This window comes from Colias philodice, chromosome 18 (genome assembly GCF_061535455.1).
Source record: "Colias philodice isolate Cphi_HAF_F1 chromosome 18, ilColPhil1 Martin Lab GWU primary, whole genome shotgun sequence".
Classification (NCBI taxonomy): domain Eukaryota; kingdom Metazoa; phylum Arthropoda; class Insecta; order Lepidoptera; family Pieridae; genus Colias; species Colias philodice.
Window position 1 is genome coordinate 9,741,577 of NC_143103.1, and position 20,036 is coordinate 9,761,612.

The 20,036-nt window shown below is 34.7% G+C and overlaps 1 protein-coding gene across 5 annotated transcripts in view; it reads left to right on the forward strand.

Annotated features, from left to right (window-relative positions):
• The window catches only part of hth (Meis homeobox homothorax), a 242,504-nt gene that overhangs the window by 96,599 nt on the left and 125,869 nt on the right, over positions 1 to 20,036 (forward strand). For all 5 annotated transcript variants that reach the window (XM_089706240.1, XM_089706242.1, XM_089706241.1 and 2 more), the window contains exon 8: positions 13,259 to 13,267. In XM_089706240.1, coding sequence (XP_089562366.1) covers positions 13,259 to 13,267 — 9 coding nt within the window. The remainder of the gene's footprint in view (positions 1 to 13,258; positions 13,268 to 20,036) is intronic.

Here is a 20,036-nt window from a genome sequence, read left to right on the forward strand (position 1 = left end):
AGCGAATAAAATGTATCATTCCGTTAATGTCGGTGCTCTCGTAAAGACTGCATCAGTCCACCATGTGTCGTAAAGGGACCTCTTCGGCTAACAATTTCCTGATGGTCTGTAAATAGTAAGTTTATTGTCTTTTTATGAGGTACTGGGCCCGTAAAAAGGAAATAAATGAGCACCGCCGATGGTGATAATAAAAAAAATAATTTTCGACTCATCTTCGTGATTATCTCGCTCCGTTTTACGAGCGGCCCTCGAGCGAAAGCGGGACGGAGCGTTTTACGGCGTGTCGCGACCCTTTCGATGGGGGTAAAGGTCGTAAAATGGGAGCATAAGGATAATGTTCTGGGTTTCGTTCATTCATGATTCCGTTTTAGTGCGCCATGTAAATCCGATCGCTCCGATACTCGCATTCGCAGCGTGTACGACACTCCTAATAGAATTCCTTGCCATCGAACGAACCATAGCTACGTTCGACAGTCGGCTGGAAAAAGAAGCGGTTAATGAAAAACGTTGGAACGTTCCGAATTCAAATTTGCGCGAGACGATAACGGCTCCACTAATTGCGTAGGGATGTGCCGATCCGGAGATTCCGGCACTCCATTTGTTCGGCTCGAGCGAGCGCGCATCCACGGGTCGAGTCCTAATTCTTAAAGGGCCATCGGCAGACCTTTATGCGTTAATAAACTTGCGATATAAAAAGAATGGAGGCGTCCAAGGGTGAAGGAAGGGTAGGGCTTAAGTGCGCGTTTAAGACGATGTCGGGGGCGTGCGAATTTGTCAACTGGTGCTTGGAGGATACAATTGCTATGATTAAATAAAGACAAGACTCGCCGGATGTGTCCGTTGTCTCGTAGTATCGTCTGCAGCGATGTGGGTAACGGGTTTGCGTATTCGGGAGACGGCGGGAAGTTTACGGCCTCTCCGATTTTTATGACGCTCGTACGATCGCGTAATGTTATGATAATGTTTTATTGATGCTTCGGGAAATGGTTGATGCTTGTGAATGAGGTATTGAATTGATGTTCTATAAATGCTGTATTACTGCAATATGTAATACAAAGTATATGTGCGAAGGAAAGCTTTAAACGATTAGGGATCTCAATGCGTGCTGTAAAACATTCGGAAGTACTTTTTCTAAATTTTCATTAGAAAGGAACTTACTACAACCTGTATGAGGAAGTTGTTAAGTAATGACCTGAAAATTTTATTAAATCGTTACTTAAATCCGTTCCTGAAAGACTAATGACATATGTATACACTGTGATAAATATCACAGTGGCTACAAATATTAGAAAAGTGGGCTAAAATAATAAACTACACTAGCTTCAGCCTGCTGCTTCACTTTTACTAAACAAACCTTCTAAACCTACACATGATCCAAATTTCATTCAGATTCATGAGGCGTTTGATATGATTGACAAAAACTTGTCTTCCATAAAACCCATTATAGACCACAGATAACATTATAAAGATAATTAAATTTAAACCCTTTCTATTCTTTCTATTTAACAAGGAAATACAAGTATTAAGGATATTACAGAGATGTCCCCGATCGCTATTGGCCCAAAAACAGAAGGGGCCGTAAAGGCTTTCAGAGTGTTTTATGCCCCGTCGACTCTTTATTTTACCTCTTACTGATTTTATACCTCCAGAGGGTCTGGCTTTATGGCGCTCTTTTGGAAATATTTAACGGATTTAAACCGGCTTTATTTGCTGTATAATTGTATATGAGCTATTAATTCGTGCTTTATTTTCCATTATCTGTTTGTCTATCTTTTAGTGATATTGGTATTCCAGCTTTTCTTTGGCTCTAAAAGAAGGTATATTCTATTGAAATTCTAAATATATGTATATCCTAACTAGCGGTCCGCCCCGGCTACGCCCGTGGTACCTACATGTTTAAACTATCCTATCTCTCAAATTGGATCGAACTGCACATGGTGTGCGAATTTTATTATAATCGGTTAAGTGGTTTAGGAGTCCATTGAGGACAAACATTGTGACACGAGATTTATATATATTAAGATTACCTCATTTAATGTATTAAATATCACTACTATTGTCTTCTGTGTTATTACGATAAAATTTCTATAAATTTGTATGTTTATCTATGGTATTACTGAAAATTCATAAATCCTTAATACATTTTACTCCTGCAATGTAGTATCGTCATCCTGGTAATTTGCCGTCATCTCTGCCAATTTCCCCGGATATAATCTCCCCACCTTTGGATTGCATGTGTTTCCCCGGGTATGACATTTATGTTTATAGCCCGGGAAAATTTTCATGTCCCGGAATTGAAGTGAAATGATCTTGGGGTGTATTTACATTATTTTATATTTTACCTTAAATATTCAATTTATTGGCTTTAAAACCGTTAAAATATTGACAATATAATATTCATATTTATGGAGCTAGTTTTAAAGGTGTAACGTTACGAACTACTGATGTGATTTTGATATGTTTTACTTAATAGATAGTGACAATTCACAAAACTTGATCCAACAAAATTTTATGTCCACCGATTATAGCTATCACATTTTACGACTTACCTAAAGTATCAAAAAGTGCGCAGCACTTCTGATAATCTTATAGACGGACACTTGAAATAGTTGAATCATGCCCCCGTAATCGAATTGTGGACCCTTGAGTGAAGTGAGTACTTAGTTACCGACGAGGGTAACAGATTCAATTCCCAAGTCTTGATTTGTAAGTCAAATGGCATGCGATATATTCAAGTTACAGTTTTGTAAGTGGATTTTGGGAATATTTTAATATTTATCGAGATGATTTAATATTCGAAGGTTATGGATTCTGTTCATGCAAATATGGTTTTATTTGCAGGGGTTTAGACATTCTTATAATACTTTAAACTGCTACATTTCAATTAAAGTTATATCCGCTTATCTTGGTTTATCATCATATAGGTCTCACTAGCTTTCCGCCCGCGGCTTCGCCCGCTTTGTCTAAAACATAATAAATTATATACTAAAACCTTCCTCTTGAATCACTCTATCTATTAAAAAACCGCATCAGAATCCGTTGCGTAGTTTTAAAGATTTAAGCATACATAGGGACATAGGGATTTCGGCCAATGACCTCTTAAATAAAAACAAGTATCATGTATGCAAATGACAATCATATCTAGATACACTAATATGGCCCTGTATTAATATTCAATGGGCTGGACAATGTTTCTTTGTACTTGTAAAACGTTTTTGATTTATTCATTTCAAACGTGAAATGGTATTGCACAATAAATTTGTGAGTATGAAAATTTGATGATGTAGGTCACTAGTTTGCAAGTTTAGCGATTTCTTTTGTTTCAATTTTTTCATTCAAAAAAGAGCATGTGTGCCGAGCACACGTGTCAGAAGTGAAACTGTTTTCGCCAAAGATGCCAAAATCAACGCCTAATTCGGTACGTGACGGTATTGCCATGACGCGAACTTTAAATTTTACTCTCAACGCGCCTAGAGAAGTTTCACTTCAAAAATCTTTTTAATATTATGTGCTGCAGATAAGCTCATAATTTTATTGATAAATAAATATAAAAGAAAAAAGTAGTATCTGTATTATTTATATTTAATTTATTTCAACGGTAACAGAATGTAAAGGGCCACAATCGATCATAGACAAGCAACAAACCACGTACAACTAACACCTCGTCAAATCGTTTCATTCGTATTCCAAATACAATTCAATTTGAATATCGAATCTCGCGAATACTAATGCGTTCGTTTAGCGAAACTGTTCTAGAGTGTTTTATCTATGATACATGTGTAAATTTAAATTTGGAATGCACAGAAAATTCGATACGATGGGAAGCAATTATTCGGCGCTGCTGACGCGACACGGCTCGAACTGTAATCGACGCTGGCGACCCTAGTTACAGTTTATAGCGTGAAAATGATAGTGGACGTATCGCTTTTAAATGCGACGCCAAAAGTCAACGGTTCGTTTTATGTGCATCTTGTGTTCGGTTTTATGTTTATTGTTCGACTTGCTTTGGTTTCGGTTTAGTAATGATCGTAATGAATTGTGCTAATATTGAAATTGCGAACATTATAACCTCGGTTCTTGTTAATGAACTATATTATTACAACACTTTTTCACGTGCTACGCGTGGGCGTATTTACATTGAGCTAAACTAAATCGGATGTTTTGAAATCTTGATATATTGTGTGAACATGATAAATGATATTATTGGAATTCTATTTTCAAACATGTTTTTTCCTCAGCATTTTCGCCAGTTTACAAAGAGCAAAGGCGTCAAGCGCGAGCGTGGACATTTTGACAGTTCCCTCTGTGAGGACACTCCGACTTTCACGCAACGTGCGTCACTCAGAATTAATTAACAGTCAAATCATAACATGGCACTAGTTTGGCATCGTCTGCGCGTATAAAAACCAAAAGTATTGAAAATAAGAATGAATAATGACACCGCTAATGAATGTCGTGTGAACGCGTCATAGTTTTAATTAATGTTCAAAGCTTTTCACTCAGCCTATTTGTGATATATCGTTTTTATGTATGTCATTTAATGATTAAAGTTTAACAAGTTTTTCTCTTTCGCTACCGTGAGAAACGCTTACATTATTTGCTCTTCGAGATTTAACTGTAGCCGGATGCGGCGATAACTCTCGACGTCAAGATTAGTCTTTTTTAAATAAATACAAGCTGCTATTTGCCTGCGAGGGTGCACAAGAGATCTCCTGTTCTCGACTCAATGATGTTTGTTTAAAACCACTCAAAAAGTCGATGGGCTATACAAATACGCGCTGTAATCTGTAGTGACAATACTTGAGAAAGTAAACAATCGGCGGACGATTAGAGCGGTTGCACATCACGGCGGCTGTCATCGCTGTCATCGGAAAAACATTCCTTTTTCAAAAAATGACATTTCGAATTTGGAACGTCAACATGGCGCCAGTTATTATCTATGGTATTAATATTTGCATTGTATATAAATATAAAATACGGCTTCCAATTTCGAAAATGTTGTTTTTTTAATAGTTTTTACGTGTACGGTGTATCTCGGTGTAGCTCAAACAGTGACCAGAGATTAGATAAGGCCGGATGTTGGCGAGATCAGATGGGGCATAGACAAAGTTTGCTCTGTTGATAACCGCTGGATCTTTCCACGTGAGTCGTGAACTCAAACAAGATGTTTTCGTGTTCTGCCACTGATACGTAACTCAACTGTTTGCTCATTGTTGTTATGCTTGAGGATAAATTGTTTGAGATTCTACGTAACTTGAAGGCAGTAAATGAGCTTTACCATCGCGAGGTTACAGGAAAATTATATAATTATTCCTATAAAGAGTAGTATCTTAGTTATAATATCATCGATGTAGGTATGTAACGACAGAATGGAATTCCATGCAATTTGGTTAAAACCAAGCATACGTATTTAAAACTACTTTTATCGGAACAAAAATGCGGTGTAGGTATGTAGTATGTACTCGGTATAAACAATAAAAGGCGCTACTTATGTAAAAGTTCTTTATAAGATTAGACATATCTTCATAATCCCTTCAATTGCGACAACATACCGCTTTTCTAAAACTACCGTCATGTTTGTTTTAACATTAACTAGTGATTAGCCCAGTTGTCGGACAAACAGACACTTTTCATTTTGTAATGTTTGAAAAGCTTTATAGTACCTATGTATTACTGAACTATAAAATAGTTATGGAAATAACGAAATTACTAAGTTTGGCAGGATGTATGTAGGTATGTTTGTTACTCATTCACGAAAAAACTGCTGGACACATTTGAATAAAAATGTACAGTGAGATAAGTCAATAATCAACACATGAGTTATAGAAATATGTACTTGATTTTGCCCACGGGTGAAACCACGCGATACAGCTAGTAGTTTATATAATCGATTGACTGTGAACCCAAAGTATTAATATGTGTTTCAATTTCTTAGATATAATTCTCAGGTATAGGTGTTTGACACCATTTTGTGGATAGGTAGTCAGGCCTTTGATCTGTCTAATTATCTCTTCAGTGCTGACGGTATAGTATTTTAGCTCACTTTGAAAATGCTACGGTATACTTATTTGTAAGACATTATTAGTATGACAATTTATTTATAGATATTTCTATAGTTAACATTGGTAAATAAAAAAATAAAACACTTTATTTTAAATTTTTATTATAGATTCCATAGTGTTAATAATTAAAAGTTAAAGGTACTAGGCGCTCATAATCAAACGGCGCCTAGTACAAGCGTAGCTGTGTACCAGGACTACATAAAGATTAGGAAGTTGAGATGTGAAAGATGAAGTGACTGAGGAAGCTTTCCTCTCTTAAAAGTTTAACCGATTGTGCAAAAAGAATTGTTAGGTTTTTGGAGTGTATGAATGATTATATCTATGCTAATAATTTTCCACACAGAGTATTTTTTTTAATATCACGTCTTGTTTAACCATAGTGCATAACTTTTTATATCTTATAAAATTTAAGACTAGACAATACCTAAAATATTCCAAACACCTATAACTTCCGTAAATACTTAAAAATTTAAATACCCAAGGTGCATAAAACATGACCAGGAGTAACTTGATTAGCTAATTCACACCAGCTACGCCTAGAAGTACCAGGCGTGCATAAGTCAGCAGGCGTTAATAAAGACGCTGGCATTGCATGTCCGTGGTAAAACGCTGGGCGGACCGGCCCCGCCCCGGCGGCTTTTAGCGGACTCGGGTTTACTGCAGTCGTTTTATGACTGCCTGGTATTGTTCGCGAATTAGTAGACAATTGCGTGTTCAATTTTTATTTGGCAGAGCTTTGCCGACACGTTACAAAGTTAATTGTTATCGGATGAAAGTACTTAAAGATATTTAAATTATACCTTTTCCATCTGTGAACTTACACTTTTGCTATACGAAGATGTAATGGTACAACAACAACAATTTATTTTGCATTAAATTGTCAGAGAACCTATTACTTATAGATACGCAATAGAAAGTATATAACTCACTGTCCTATCAAAACTTCCTAAAACTAAACATCCCCTAGGTGTGAGCACACACTAGTCCCCAAAAAAAACAACGTAACTAAATAAACTTTCCCCATTGTCTCTAAGGCGCCAAATTCCTATTACCCCAAAATAATTGGTACCAGCACGCAAACTGTCTATCAGCCCAAGGGTGTCCAGGGGAGCGCACGCGACGCCGATACAATAATTATTCCATTATTCTTATATTAACTGTTGTTTAGAGAATTATTCGCACCCAAGGGTCTGGTGAGGGTGCATCGATAGGTGAGAGTTAGATTTAAGTACCTGGATCTGGCCAATCTATATCAAATGTACGGAAAACTATTTGGGACAAATTAGTATCAAAAAACAGTTCAGTTATTTGCTAAGGTTAATTATATTTTTAAAGTTATTTTCCTCTTAAATTCATTATAAATAGAACCATTTCAAAATATTTTATTGCTTTGCGGTATAATGATGTGTCATATTCTTAGAAACACCTTTCCGAGCTACAGGAAGTACCTATAGAAATTCGACCTTTCAAAAGTCCTTCTCCATCTGATTTTAGAAACAACTGAGTTGTGATCTCTTATATGTTTAGTCTTATTGACATTTTTCTTCTCTTTTTTAAGATTTTCTTAGAAGAAATTTAACGGTTGGTTTAAACGAATATTTTAATTATCTGTGCCCAATGTTAATGTGGCGTAGAAACAGCTATGAAATTGTAACAATCGGCAGTACTATTTATTATTGGAGCGATATCAAAGCGAAGTTCTCAGAAGTACAACCCTTATGTCTATTTCTACTGGCTTTTCTGGAAGATGCCCGCGCATTTATGTTAGCCTGGTATCTTCTTTTATGTTAATTTGGTGTATCATATTATTTATTGTTAGTTAAACAAATTAAAAAGATAAATAAATCTTGGAAATTCATTATTTTTTATTTGCAATTACGTAAGACGGATTTCATTACTAAACCCAGTTTGCAATAACTTGAGCGGTAAATAAGCAAGAGAAGCATGATTTATGTAAACGTAAACCTGCACATGCATTCAGGCATTGTCCCGAACACATAAAATAATATAATAATGAAGTAATCGCCCCCGAGAACGGGCCCTTACAATGGCCCCGTTAATTGCGCCCTTTGTGCGCTCGAATAGAAAATTTTCATGTTCAACCACGAGCCGAAATGGTCCTTTTATTGCGCGAGAGTTTTAATGTAAATCACACGGCTTTGTAACTGAAACGTCAAGATTAACTTAACTATATTCAGTTCGATTTAAATATTGTACGCGTCTAATTAGTGGGCATCTGTAGAGGTCAGTTTCTAATGAATGGCGACCTTTATTGTCTGTTACGCGTCGTTTTGAAATTGGGTTCACTGCGATATTTGTTACACGTGATTTGTTATGAAAAGTCTGACATAAAAGAAAGTTATTGTTTCAATTCGAATTCGCCTTCACGCCGCGGTTCCTAGGAATCGTGGAATTCGGCGTGGCGCCTTTGATAACGCGTTTAGCGTTGCTCGGAACCGCGTGTTTGTTTGTCGAGTTGTAAAACTGTATCGTAAACGGTCGTGTGTGGCCAGCCCTTACGACGAAATCTGAACAGATGGACGGAGATCAAAAGAGTTGCTGGCGATAAAAAAAGTTAATGTGTAAGTAACAACTCAGTACTAGAGAACTGTTAGTCGTATGTTTTGTGTTTTTCTTTCTCGTTACACGCCATATATTCTCCCTTAACGCGAGGGGAAAATAACATTCCCATTTTCCAGGTATTTCCCGTTCCATATTGGTAGGATTTGTTCGAGCCGTCGCGTCACGATCATTAGGCGCTCCTCAATCGGCATGAAGCCCTGATACTTATCCGAAAATATATTTGAGACTTCTGGTATATTTTATTTTACGAAATTATCATATTATTGAAAAATAAACTGATATAACGTTTACAGTAATAACTTCGTTAAAATTTAGTATTATCTTATAATAATCCTAAATTTTAACGAACATCATCCACCTACGGAATTATAATTTTGCAAAGTAACACATAACTTATATAAATTCATAACTTATACAAATAATACATAATATTTATCAATCGCATTATTATTTATATCCGGACAGAACGTTCAATTAAATTATAACAGTTTCCTTACAATAATTATAGGCAATTATAAGTTTCGTATGTTCATTATCGAATGTCTAGCGTCCGTTATTAACCGGGATTACAGGATATTCGAGTCCCGGATACGGGGATTTGCTCCGGCTTCCCGGAATGATAACAGATACGGTGGGATACGCCGGGATACGTAGGATCTTTTGATTCCTCTCAGTAGGCTTTGAATTATCGTGGTTTTAATGTATCACCTCTTTTCTTTTTATGGGTTAGGGAGATATTTCTTTTGATATGGTTGTTTTATATTTAGAACATGTACCTTTTGATGTTGGTAAAAAAACTACATGTTCCATTTTATTTTTTGAATTTAACTGTTAGTGATGTGATAAAAGTTTTGCATTCGACATCGTCCCAGCAATTCTTTTCCTATATTGCTATTCAACTCTCAACTCAAATTCATACCCCTTCAGCTGCTTAGCCATGATGCGTATACATTTAGCTGTAAGAAGGGAGGTGTATTCTGAAACATAAGATATCACTTCAGTACAGAATTAAACTCGTCTATCGCTCGTGCACAAATTGGAAAGTCGGGGATGCATCTGTCACATTCGAAAATAGATCCTGCGGGATCCCGTCAAATCCCTAAAGGAAAAATAATGAACAAGGCATGTACCAGGATAGCATAAGCTAGGCGTAGGCCGATATCAACGGTACAAGCGATCGCACTTAACCGTCACCGTATCGTCGCTGCAGCGCTATCAGTCAGCGTCGTTCGGCGCATTAGCGCTGTCGCCGCGTGGTAATTTATAGTGCCTCGGCGTTATGCGGGCCTGGTACTTCAATTGATTGTTGTGTGATTAAAATTTTTATTTTTGATAGCTTTAATGGACTTCTTGTTTATCTTGTCAATGTTTTGTATGTTTGTTTGTCTGTGAAATGGAGGATAAACTAAAATGCTGCAAGATTGTGTATGCATTCCGAGAAAGCAATCAAACGTTTGCTCTTTCAATGGAGAATAATCTCGATACAACAATAAATGTTAAACGTCTTGCATATCAACAACGTTGATTTCTTCTTTCTCACATCAGAATATGAACACAACAAAATAAGTAGGTAGCTTTTTAAAGCTGGCTAAAGCTCGATGAATCCCCTTGTCATTGCTCCAGTGGAGGGTTAAGCAACCCGACCCCGTCCACAAATAGGATGGGCAACATCAATGTTCCAAAGTCCAGATAAATTCCCGGTTCCCTGCACCGTTACATTCCACCTGAACTTGTTGAAATTGTCAAACTGAGCTCACAGCGTATAAATAGCCCCCTATGCGCACGCGATTAGCGCCCGTACGTCTTACAGATAGGGTTCGAAATCCTAATCACGCGTGTGTTATTGTATATACGCTTATTAAGAACGAATCCCACTGGCGAACACGCAATGTAGTGGATGGGGCTACATTGCGCGTGTTTTTAATTTCACTTGAATATTTTATGAACTATCGTCTTCTTAACAACAAAATTTTCGGCTATATTTTCTAACGTTACCCTGTAAAAGTGTTTAAATATTGGAAATTTGGATGCTTAAACATATTTAGCGTTATAAAAATTGTTCAAACAACCCGCCTATAACTATTCAGCAGTATCCACATGCTACTTAATAATATCCCACTAAAAGTCTTCCAACATACTCCATCTAGAATACTACAATGTAAATTAATAATACAACAAAAAACATAAATAAAGAACAGCGCCATGTAACCCCAGCAGGCCAGTAAGTGGAATCATACGTACATTTCCAAGTATGGCCGCGTCACACGGCCGGTGCAACCGCACTCTTGGTTTTATTTTAACCGCCGGTTACTTAACTAGGGGTTTGGAGGTTACGATTATTAACTTTTTTTTTGTAAACGAATCGATTGGTTAATGAAATACTAGGTTTATTCACGGGTTTGCTCCTGAAGTAACATGATAGAGAAATTAAATTTTACGTTTTTTTTTGCATAGATCTATAAGATTGTTTCTGTTACAAAGTAACAGTCATAAATAATATGAGCGGAGCTAAATTATTGATTACACGAAGTAATGAAAAGCATACTTTATCCAAATCCTTGAGTCCTAAACATTACAATGATTAAATTAATCAAAACTCAATCACTATATCTTATATGGGCAAAATTCGTAAATGTCATTTTCCTTAAAGAGATTATGTAAAATGGAAGCCAATTCTACCATATTCTACATAACCGGGCAACAATTATATGAATTAATGTTAAAGGTTTTTTTCTTGACATTATATCCTTATTCAATATTTATGCCTCAAGACATTTAGCTTATAATAGGTTATTTTAATAGGTCTGTTTAAAATGTATGTTAAATCGTTAATGAATATCGGATCAGTCTCGGTCTGTCAATGAGTGCGTTGAAGCCGGGCTCTGCGGAATGTAAATAGAATGAAAACAGCAACCGGCGAGACGGTCAGAAAAACTTCTTTTAATTATTTATTTACTACTCGCTCGCTCCGCTCGGGATAAATTATAACAGAGTAATAACAAAGTTTTGAACTAAGCGTCGGTTGTTCGTTTTGCCCGTTTTAATTTTGACGTTCCAAATTCGAATTTCGCTCCTTTTTATCTGTGATTCATTTTGACATTTCGCTTGATAGCAATTATGTTCGGATACTCGTTATGCTTATTTATGAGCACGTTAGTACAGATTAAAGTGGATGGAATTTAGAAGTTTGGATGTCAATCACACCTAAACGGATGGGCGGATTTTAATGTAATTTGATATGTTGCATTATTTTGAGATATTGAATTTGATTTACGCAAATTTTGAAACTTTGCGTAAATCAAAACTGAAATTAGTAACAAAAATATAGATCAATGCAAAGGTCACTGATACCCAATTTTATATAAAACTGAATTGGCCTTTAATTGTATGCAAGCGCGAATCAACTGAATAATAAACAACTTAATTAACATTTTAAGCTTGATTGTTTATGATTCCTTTCTCTACAGTTTTTATGCATTTAACTCAATTAAATTAACGTCATGAATAAGCTTGGTGCTTAATTATAATTTTGCAACATATTTTTTAATTTTCAAAGTTATTTTATATCAAGGAATATAATATCTACTCATAACGGTATTTATAATGTCTTCTTTTCCTTAGACCCGTTTACACAAATCATAGGCAATCATTTTAATAACGTATCATTATTTTGTCACATAGGATACTTACGTCTGTATTCTAAAATTGAAATCTGTGATCATTTATTTTCATGATGAATTATAAAACATATATGCAAGAACTTATATGTTAAAATAAATTATAATACTAATTATTGCAATGAAAGATTACACACAAGAAATACTGTAACACGGTGCTATGAAGAATGCTTATAAAAATTTAAATAAAAACAATTAAAAATTACTGTTCATATAAAAATCAATACTTATTATTCAAATAAACTCTTACGCTACATTTTACAATACAACCCTACGCCGCCCGTCACCTGTCAGACCTGTCACCTAGCTGTCAAACTGTCAAATATGTCCCGATATGAGATAACGCATTTCTTAGGAGTGATAAGGTGATAACCGTGTTCCTATGTTGTGAATCATTTGTTGTTGAATCAAGATTTGTTTAAACTTACAATTGAGTAACTGTAATAGCCTTTAAAGACAAGGTCAGAGACTCTATGTTAAGACTACTTAAAAATATTATTAAACAGAAATCTGATCTGTAAATGGTCTTATCATTATAATCAGGTTGAAAGCAGGTGGCCGTCGTACTATCAAAAAATTCATGTATCTTATAAGTCAATGTTTTCAGTTAAACTTATAAATAAAAGCTACTAATAATGATAAGAATCAATAATAAAAACTATAAAAATACATGATCACTTACTTAACGGACAGAAATAGCATAAATGATAAGACACTGCCTAAATACATAAATACCTGTTGATAAATGAAATGAGTATAATAATAATATAATAAATCTTTATATTTTTTGTTTGTACAAGATTAGGTATGAGTCTCATTAATATAAATGAATTCCTTCTGTTTAATTAATAAATTGTTTAATAAATTGTATTTAAAACAACTGTATTTTAAAGCATTATTGTCAAATGTATTTAAATTTTCTTTCTCTTGTTTCAGATGCAATGGGTAAGTTGAAGACACCGGGAGTAAATCATGGCCCCCATAAACGTGGCTAAGAAAAATTCCAATCTTCATAAAATCCGAAAAATAATTACGGTCAACGCGGTTCGATCGTTAATATACATATTAGTTTTAATCGTCCGTTAAACAACTGATTAAGTTACTTGGTTTTGGTTTGTGTGATCGGCCTTTCTATTGTATAGATGAAATTATAAACATAAACTAGTAAAAAAATGTTAGAAATACTAAGGTGTCTAAACTAGTTTCAGCTCACAGTTCTGTCAATCAATCTTAAAAAAAAACAAATACACAGTAATAATCTATCACACATAAAATTCCTGTCGAATCGATTCAGCAGTTTGGTAGTTTTTCATAAAAGAGCAACAATCATTCAAATTCGGTTTCAATTTGAAAGAACAACATAAAATTTTAAACACATCTTTGCTGAACCCATTTTGATGTTACTTTTATTATTCTAACACGCAAAATAATATCGGGAAAGACTAGAAGTCGCGGATTCGACGCGCATCGTAAACTTTGATTAGATCATAAGTTTCGTTAATTTATTGCGCAGGCGCATGTGATTTGTTGAACCTTACTCCCTTGTAATAGGGTCGCTTTTTGATTACTGCTTGAAAGATATTTAAATTATTATGAGAGTGAAGTTATGGGCTATGGCATTGTTTTATAGATTAGCGAGTCAAAAACAATCAGTGAGATATTTCATCGAAAACCGTTTAGCCGTTTTAGGCATAAAAATTTCTAAATTTATATAGAATGGAAGATAAAGAAAGAAACTGGACACTATAAGTAAGACAAGAATCTTTTTCTCTATATTTTTATAGTACCTACTAAGAAATAAAGCGTCGTCTATCTTTACACAAAATTTCATCCAAATCAGTCCAGCCACACGCTCAGTCGATATAAACACACTCATTCAAACATACACAATACTTTACTACTCAAAAACCTATACGACAGTTAAAAATCAAATTTCAAATTTGAATACCATCAAATGTTCGCGAAACAAAATAAATTAAAAGTTACAATTCGATACACGGGAATACACTCAAAACATTTTGGCTATTTATCATAAAATATTGCTTTTCTGTCCCTTTCTAACGCCATAAGTCCGAGAGGGAAGGAATATCTCGAATCGTGTTCGTTGATTTGTTCGTGGCTATGATATTAATTATTGATATAATGAGCTTTTTATTTTTTCAATCAATTGATATTATCTGGAATTGGGTTCTGTAGGAAATTGGGATTTATCAAGGGTAAGCTTCAAACGATAAACGGGTAAACACGGGTATACGAGTAAACTTAGCCAATACATATTAATATGATTCATAAGTGACTAGCTTTCCGCCCGCGGCTTCGTCCGCTTTTTCAAAGAAAAACCCGCATAGTTCGCGTTCACGTGGGATTTCTTGGATAAAACCTATCTTACGTCTTAATCCAAGGTAACTACCCTCTATATGTGTGCTAAATTACATTGTAATCGGTTCATTAGTATTTACGTGAAAGAGTAACAAACATACAGACACATCCGTCCACACAAACTTTCGCATTTATAATATTAGTAGTATTATTGGGATAAGATAGGATTTACTTATTAATTCAATCAAAACATCTAATTTACTCATCAAAACTCAAACTCAAACATTTATTTCTTCTAGAAGCACTTTTGAAACGTCATTACATATTTTTAACATTTACCACCGATTCGGAAAGCAGTATCTACGGAGAAGAACCGGCAAGAAACTCCATAGTTGCTCTTTTAAATCATGTCAGTTTTACAATTTAATTTTACAAAATACATAATATGTAACATTATTATCGTTTTTACATATTCACTAATACAAGAGTTTTTGCAAAGAACTTCCCTGATTTTGATAATTCTTCTTCACTAATGCGTTATACCTGACTTTTCGAATAATGTCTGTTACATATTTTTATAAATTTTATCCCCTTTGAAGCTATGAGTGGAACAAGGTGTAGTATAGGCAAAAATGTAGCATTGATTATTATCCGCTAGTTATAACTAGAATCGTCACACAAAATCCAAAATGGCGCCCTTCAGATGCATATTTTTAAGAGCGTAACATTTTTATGTCCGGTTTCAATATAATTAAGAAACTCTTGCAAAAATTATGCCGTCTTGATCACTCCGAGTTCATATATTCAGCTAAAATGCTGTAATAAAAATATTACTTATATTTAATTACGGATCTCTAAAATTGATTAATGAACCTATAGTCCCATAGCACGCCGCAGTGATAGCATCTCACGTTGCCTAGCAACCATTGTTCTACGGGATGCCTGTCATTATCCCATTTCTATAGTTATTAATGAAAGAAATTGTTAACCAGATTTCATTTAATTGTATCGTATAATATCAGAGTTATCTTGGTTAAATTTCATCAAAATTGGTTCAGTATTGTAGACTATGTTACTCGTTTTACCTGAAGTTTTGTATGATTCTCGCAAAATACAAATATGACATTTCAGCAAACACTTATTTATCAACTAAACAGTAGTTGCACATAAAGTAAACGATAAACGAGTGGAACATAATTCATAAAACATTAACAAAATGATAGATTACAAAGCAAAAACGTTTCACCATAATTAAAATATTACACAGATAGAAATCAAACCGTTCCCATAATTAAATAAATTGTTAATTACTCTATTATCCATTTAAAAAACATCATAAATTGCGCATCAGGCCAAGATGGCGTCAGATAGTGACAGATTGACGTTAGATTAACAATGGCGTAAGCGACACCATTGCTACATAAATAATTAGCATAAATGCATTTTATTTGAACATGTAAATGCAACTATTTAATAACTTGTCTATCAGTAAAAGTTTGTGCCAATATTTATTTATTCATGAATATTTTATACGATATATTGAATTATGGTTTATTAATTATTTGATTCGATTTTATAGTCAAATTCATTAAAAATGATCATAAGAAAGTCCATAATCGCGACAAGAATAATTATCATAAACAAATTTTTACGACTGATTTTAATCTTATTTAGCAAAAATAAAACATTGCATAACAGCGAAAAATAACTTAAAACGAAGTAATGTCGCGTCCCATTATCAGATCCTTACAGTCATAACTTATTATATCTTAACAATAGTAGTTATGATAACGAACTGGGTGTTTACAGGAAATTTGTGTTAAGTGCATCCATATGTGGCGCTTGGAAAGTGAAATTTTTAAACAATACAAATAAAAAACACACCCAACGATATACGATACGCAACAAAAACGATCTTTATGCATCAATTTCGCAAACAAAACGAGCTGCAGGACTCGACAATGACCGAAAGAAAGGCGACTCTTAACATTTATAACAGTGTTGTTGTAAACGCTCGTCCGAGTCACGCAGCGCTAAACGCGTTGACACGTACCAAAACGGCCATATCGGTGGAAGATTCAAATTTCGAACGCCAAATCCAAGATGGCGACCTTCGCAAGTCGTATATCAATCGTGATTTACGCGCCACGGTCGAGGTCGACGGCCGCCCGAATTTCGTTCAGAAATGCAGTGGAGTAATTTATTTGTGACCATCTATTATTTTGTAGACTCGCGAGGTCCTAAACGCAGCTGACATTAATATATCATTTTACGCGACGGCGCGGTCCGGAGCGCGCCGTCCCGCTCGCGCGTACCAATAAACTGAACGTGCGAGCGGGACGGGGACAGGGGGGCGAGTAGTTAGTGTTTTCACTTTTTATAGTAGCAATATATTTGATCAGCTGATCGTCATGACGTTAACTGCGCGTGTGGCTATGTGTAATGTTTTTCATAATTTATATTATAGTGGTTTGGATGTTTTTATACGTGTTGGATAGGTCACGGCTTTATTTATAATGTGGAATATTTTATCTAATGGCAACCCCGGCCTCAGTGCGGCCAGTGTTGACAGATAAATTTCGCACCGACGACTGTTTTTGGTTATTTACCGTTTATTTATGGTCTGGTGTCGATATAAATTAAAATAATCGATAATACGCGTAATAAAATTATAATGATAATTAACGGAGCCATTAAGCTGCTTTATGGTTTCAAATTGAGTTAAATCTGTATGGTTGATATTTTTAAGCGTGATTTCTTGACTTTTAGTGCTGTTATATGTCATTTTTATAATATTTTTGACTCTACAATGTTTTAAAGTCGTATCTCATTAATGTTTGATTTATTAAATTAATTAACCTGTATGTAAATCTATGTTATTATCTATTTGCATATCAAATTTCACCAAAATCGAGATAGCAGTTTACCATCTTCCTTACCAGTTCACATTTAAAACAGTTATAGGTAGATGATAATCTAAAAGAGGGAGAAGATAAGTCACTATGATAAAATAATGAGATTGATGTACTTCTTACCCCCACTTTCAGTTACAACTTACAGGCAAAAAAGGGCTGTTTTCATCATTTAAATACAAGTTTTTTTCAGTTTAGGTTAAGATATTTAAATAATGCAACATCGTCTCCCTGTCTGCCTGAATGTTTTAACACCCAAACTGCTGTATGGAATCAGATAAATTTTGACAAAGTTACAAATGGAATTTATCCAAAAATCATAAATTAGCACATATACTTTTTACATGAAAACAAAGTTTGAAGCTAGTAAAATATAAGGAATAATTTTTATACACAAAACTCGCTAAAATGATTTATTCGAAATCAAGTAAGCAAATGAATTGAAGAAAATATAGAGTACCATTCTACCGTAATTTATAATTACTTAACAGAAAACAGACAAAGCCGCGATCAACAGCTAGTATACCACAGTCCTCATGTGTGCGTCACACGTGGTATACGTAAATATTTTTGGTGGCAATCGATTTCCGAAATCCATTCCCCTCGCGACGATGAGATTTTGTGGATGTTCATTATATTTTCATTATCTGTATCAGGCATAAATCATGATTTAAATAGGTTAAATCAGGTAACTGTACTGTGATATTGTAACATGTTTCAATCAGTCTGTAGATACGTCTGGAAGGTCAAAGGTTGTACCTTTAAATTCTCCATTTCAAGCCCTCTTATCTTTCGTTGCTTCAATAACGCAATAGTTCTTCACACTGGGACTTATTTTATGTTTTTAATACAAATTACTGATTCCATATAACGATCCTAATTATATGAATCTTTAGTATCTATGTAGTTGTTACTAGAAAAAAGACAAGTAGATAACGTAGTATATAGAATAAATTAAAATCTACCTCATCTAGTTTAAGAGAGTCTTGTAATAATTGTTCGTAAGGTACACTTGCTCTCAATAACGATCCATCAAACGTGAAGTTATCTCAAGATTAGATTGGATAACGTATCAGAAATCCTAAATTCGGAAGAACACAGTGTTTTGAGATCAAGGTTATTTGTTTTTTTACAGTATAAATCGACATAAAATGAAGGTGTTCACATATGTAATTTTATGTTTGTTCCGGTAGAGCTATGTAAAGTTTAATCCGTTTTGCAAATTTTGTTTTTAATCACTACATAGTATAAAACAAAGTCGCTTTCCCTGTCCCTATGTCCCTATGTCCCTATGTCCCTTTGTACGCTTAAATCTTTGAAACTACGCAACGGATTTTGATGCGGTTTTTTTTAATAGATAGAGTGATTCAAGAGGAAGGTTTATATGTATAATAAGATCCATTAAGTAGTGGAGAAGTACTGTTATTTTTGAGGTTTCTAATGTGATGTCGTAAAAAATTACATTTATTCCGCTTACATTGCAAACGCAGGCTGAACCCTACGAGTTTTATCAAAATAATGTACTAAGTATTATACACATTGAAAAGGTCTACAGAAAAGTCCGCGATGGTATATGTCTATCTCTTATGGATAACCCACAATAACTTTTTTTTGTCATTTACTTTTTACGACAAATAATGGCTAATTTTCGAAGCGATTTTAACCAATACAGCATTAATCCTTAAGCAATTAAATACCATGGATACATTGTTCATTTAATATAGATCTATATGGCCCTTTACACCGCATGATTTAAGTGAATATTTTCGAAGATATTACAGATTTAAAAATTGCGGGACGTAGCGTTTGCGGCCGCCCGGCTATGTATTTTATACCCGTGCGAATTGCGATGCCGGAGCGGGCCGCTATATTTTTATACCTATACAACGTTCACAATTTTTCTGTAGTGTATTTAGTATCAGCATTGCACCCGTGCGAAGCCGGGGCGGGTCGCTAGTGTAGTAATAATTTCGTTAAAAATATTTAATTAAAAAAACTATATACGTAGCATGATAATACCGATTTTTGTTAAATATACATAGACTTCAAGCTATATTCGCGGTAAAAAAAGGAAGAAGAAGACACCTAACTTTGATATAGGTATAAATATAGGAAACTAGCTTTCCACCCGCAGCTTCGCCCGCGCAGTCAAAGAAAAACCCGCATAGTTCCCGTTCCCGTGGGATTTCCGGGATAAAACCTATCCTATTTCCCGGGGTAAAAAGTAGCCTATGTCCTTTCTCGGGTATGAAAATATATCTATACCAAATTTCATGCAAATTGGTTCAGTAGTTAAGGCGTGATTGAGTAACAGACAGACAGAGTTACTTTCGCATTTATAATATTAGTATGGATAGAAAAAGATTATCATAAACTTAATAAACATTTAGAAATATGTAAAATCGTGGGCCAAAGGTAAAACTTGTATCGCTGTTCAGTTTTTATTCAGTCACGATATGCATTAAATAATTAGATTCTATTTC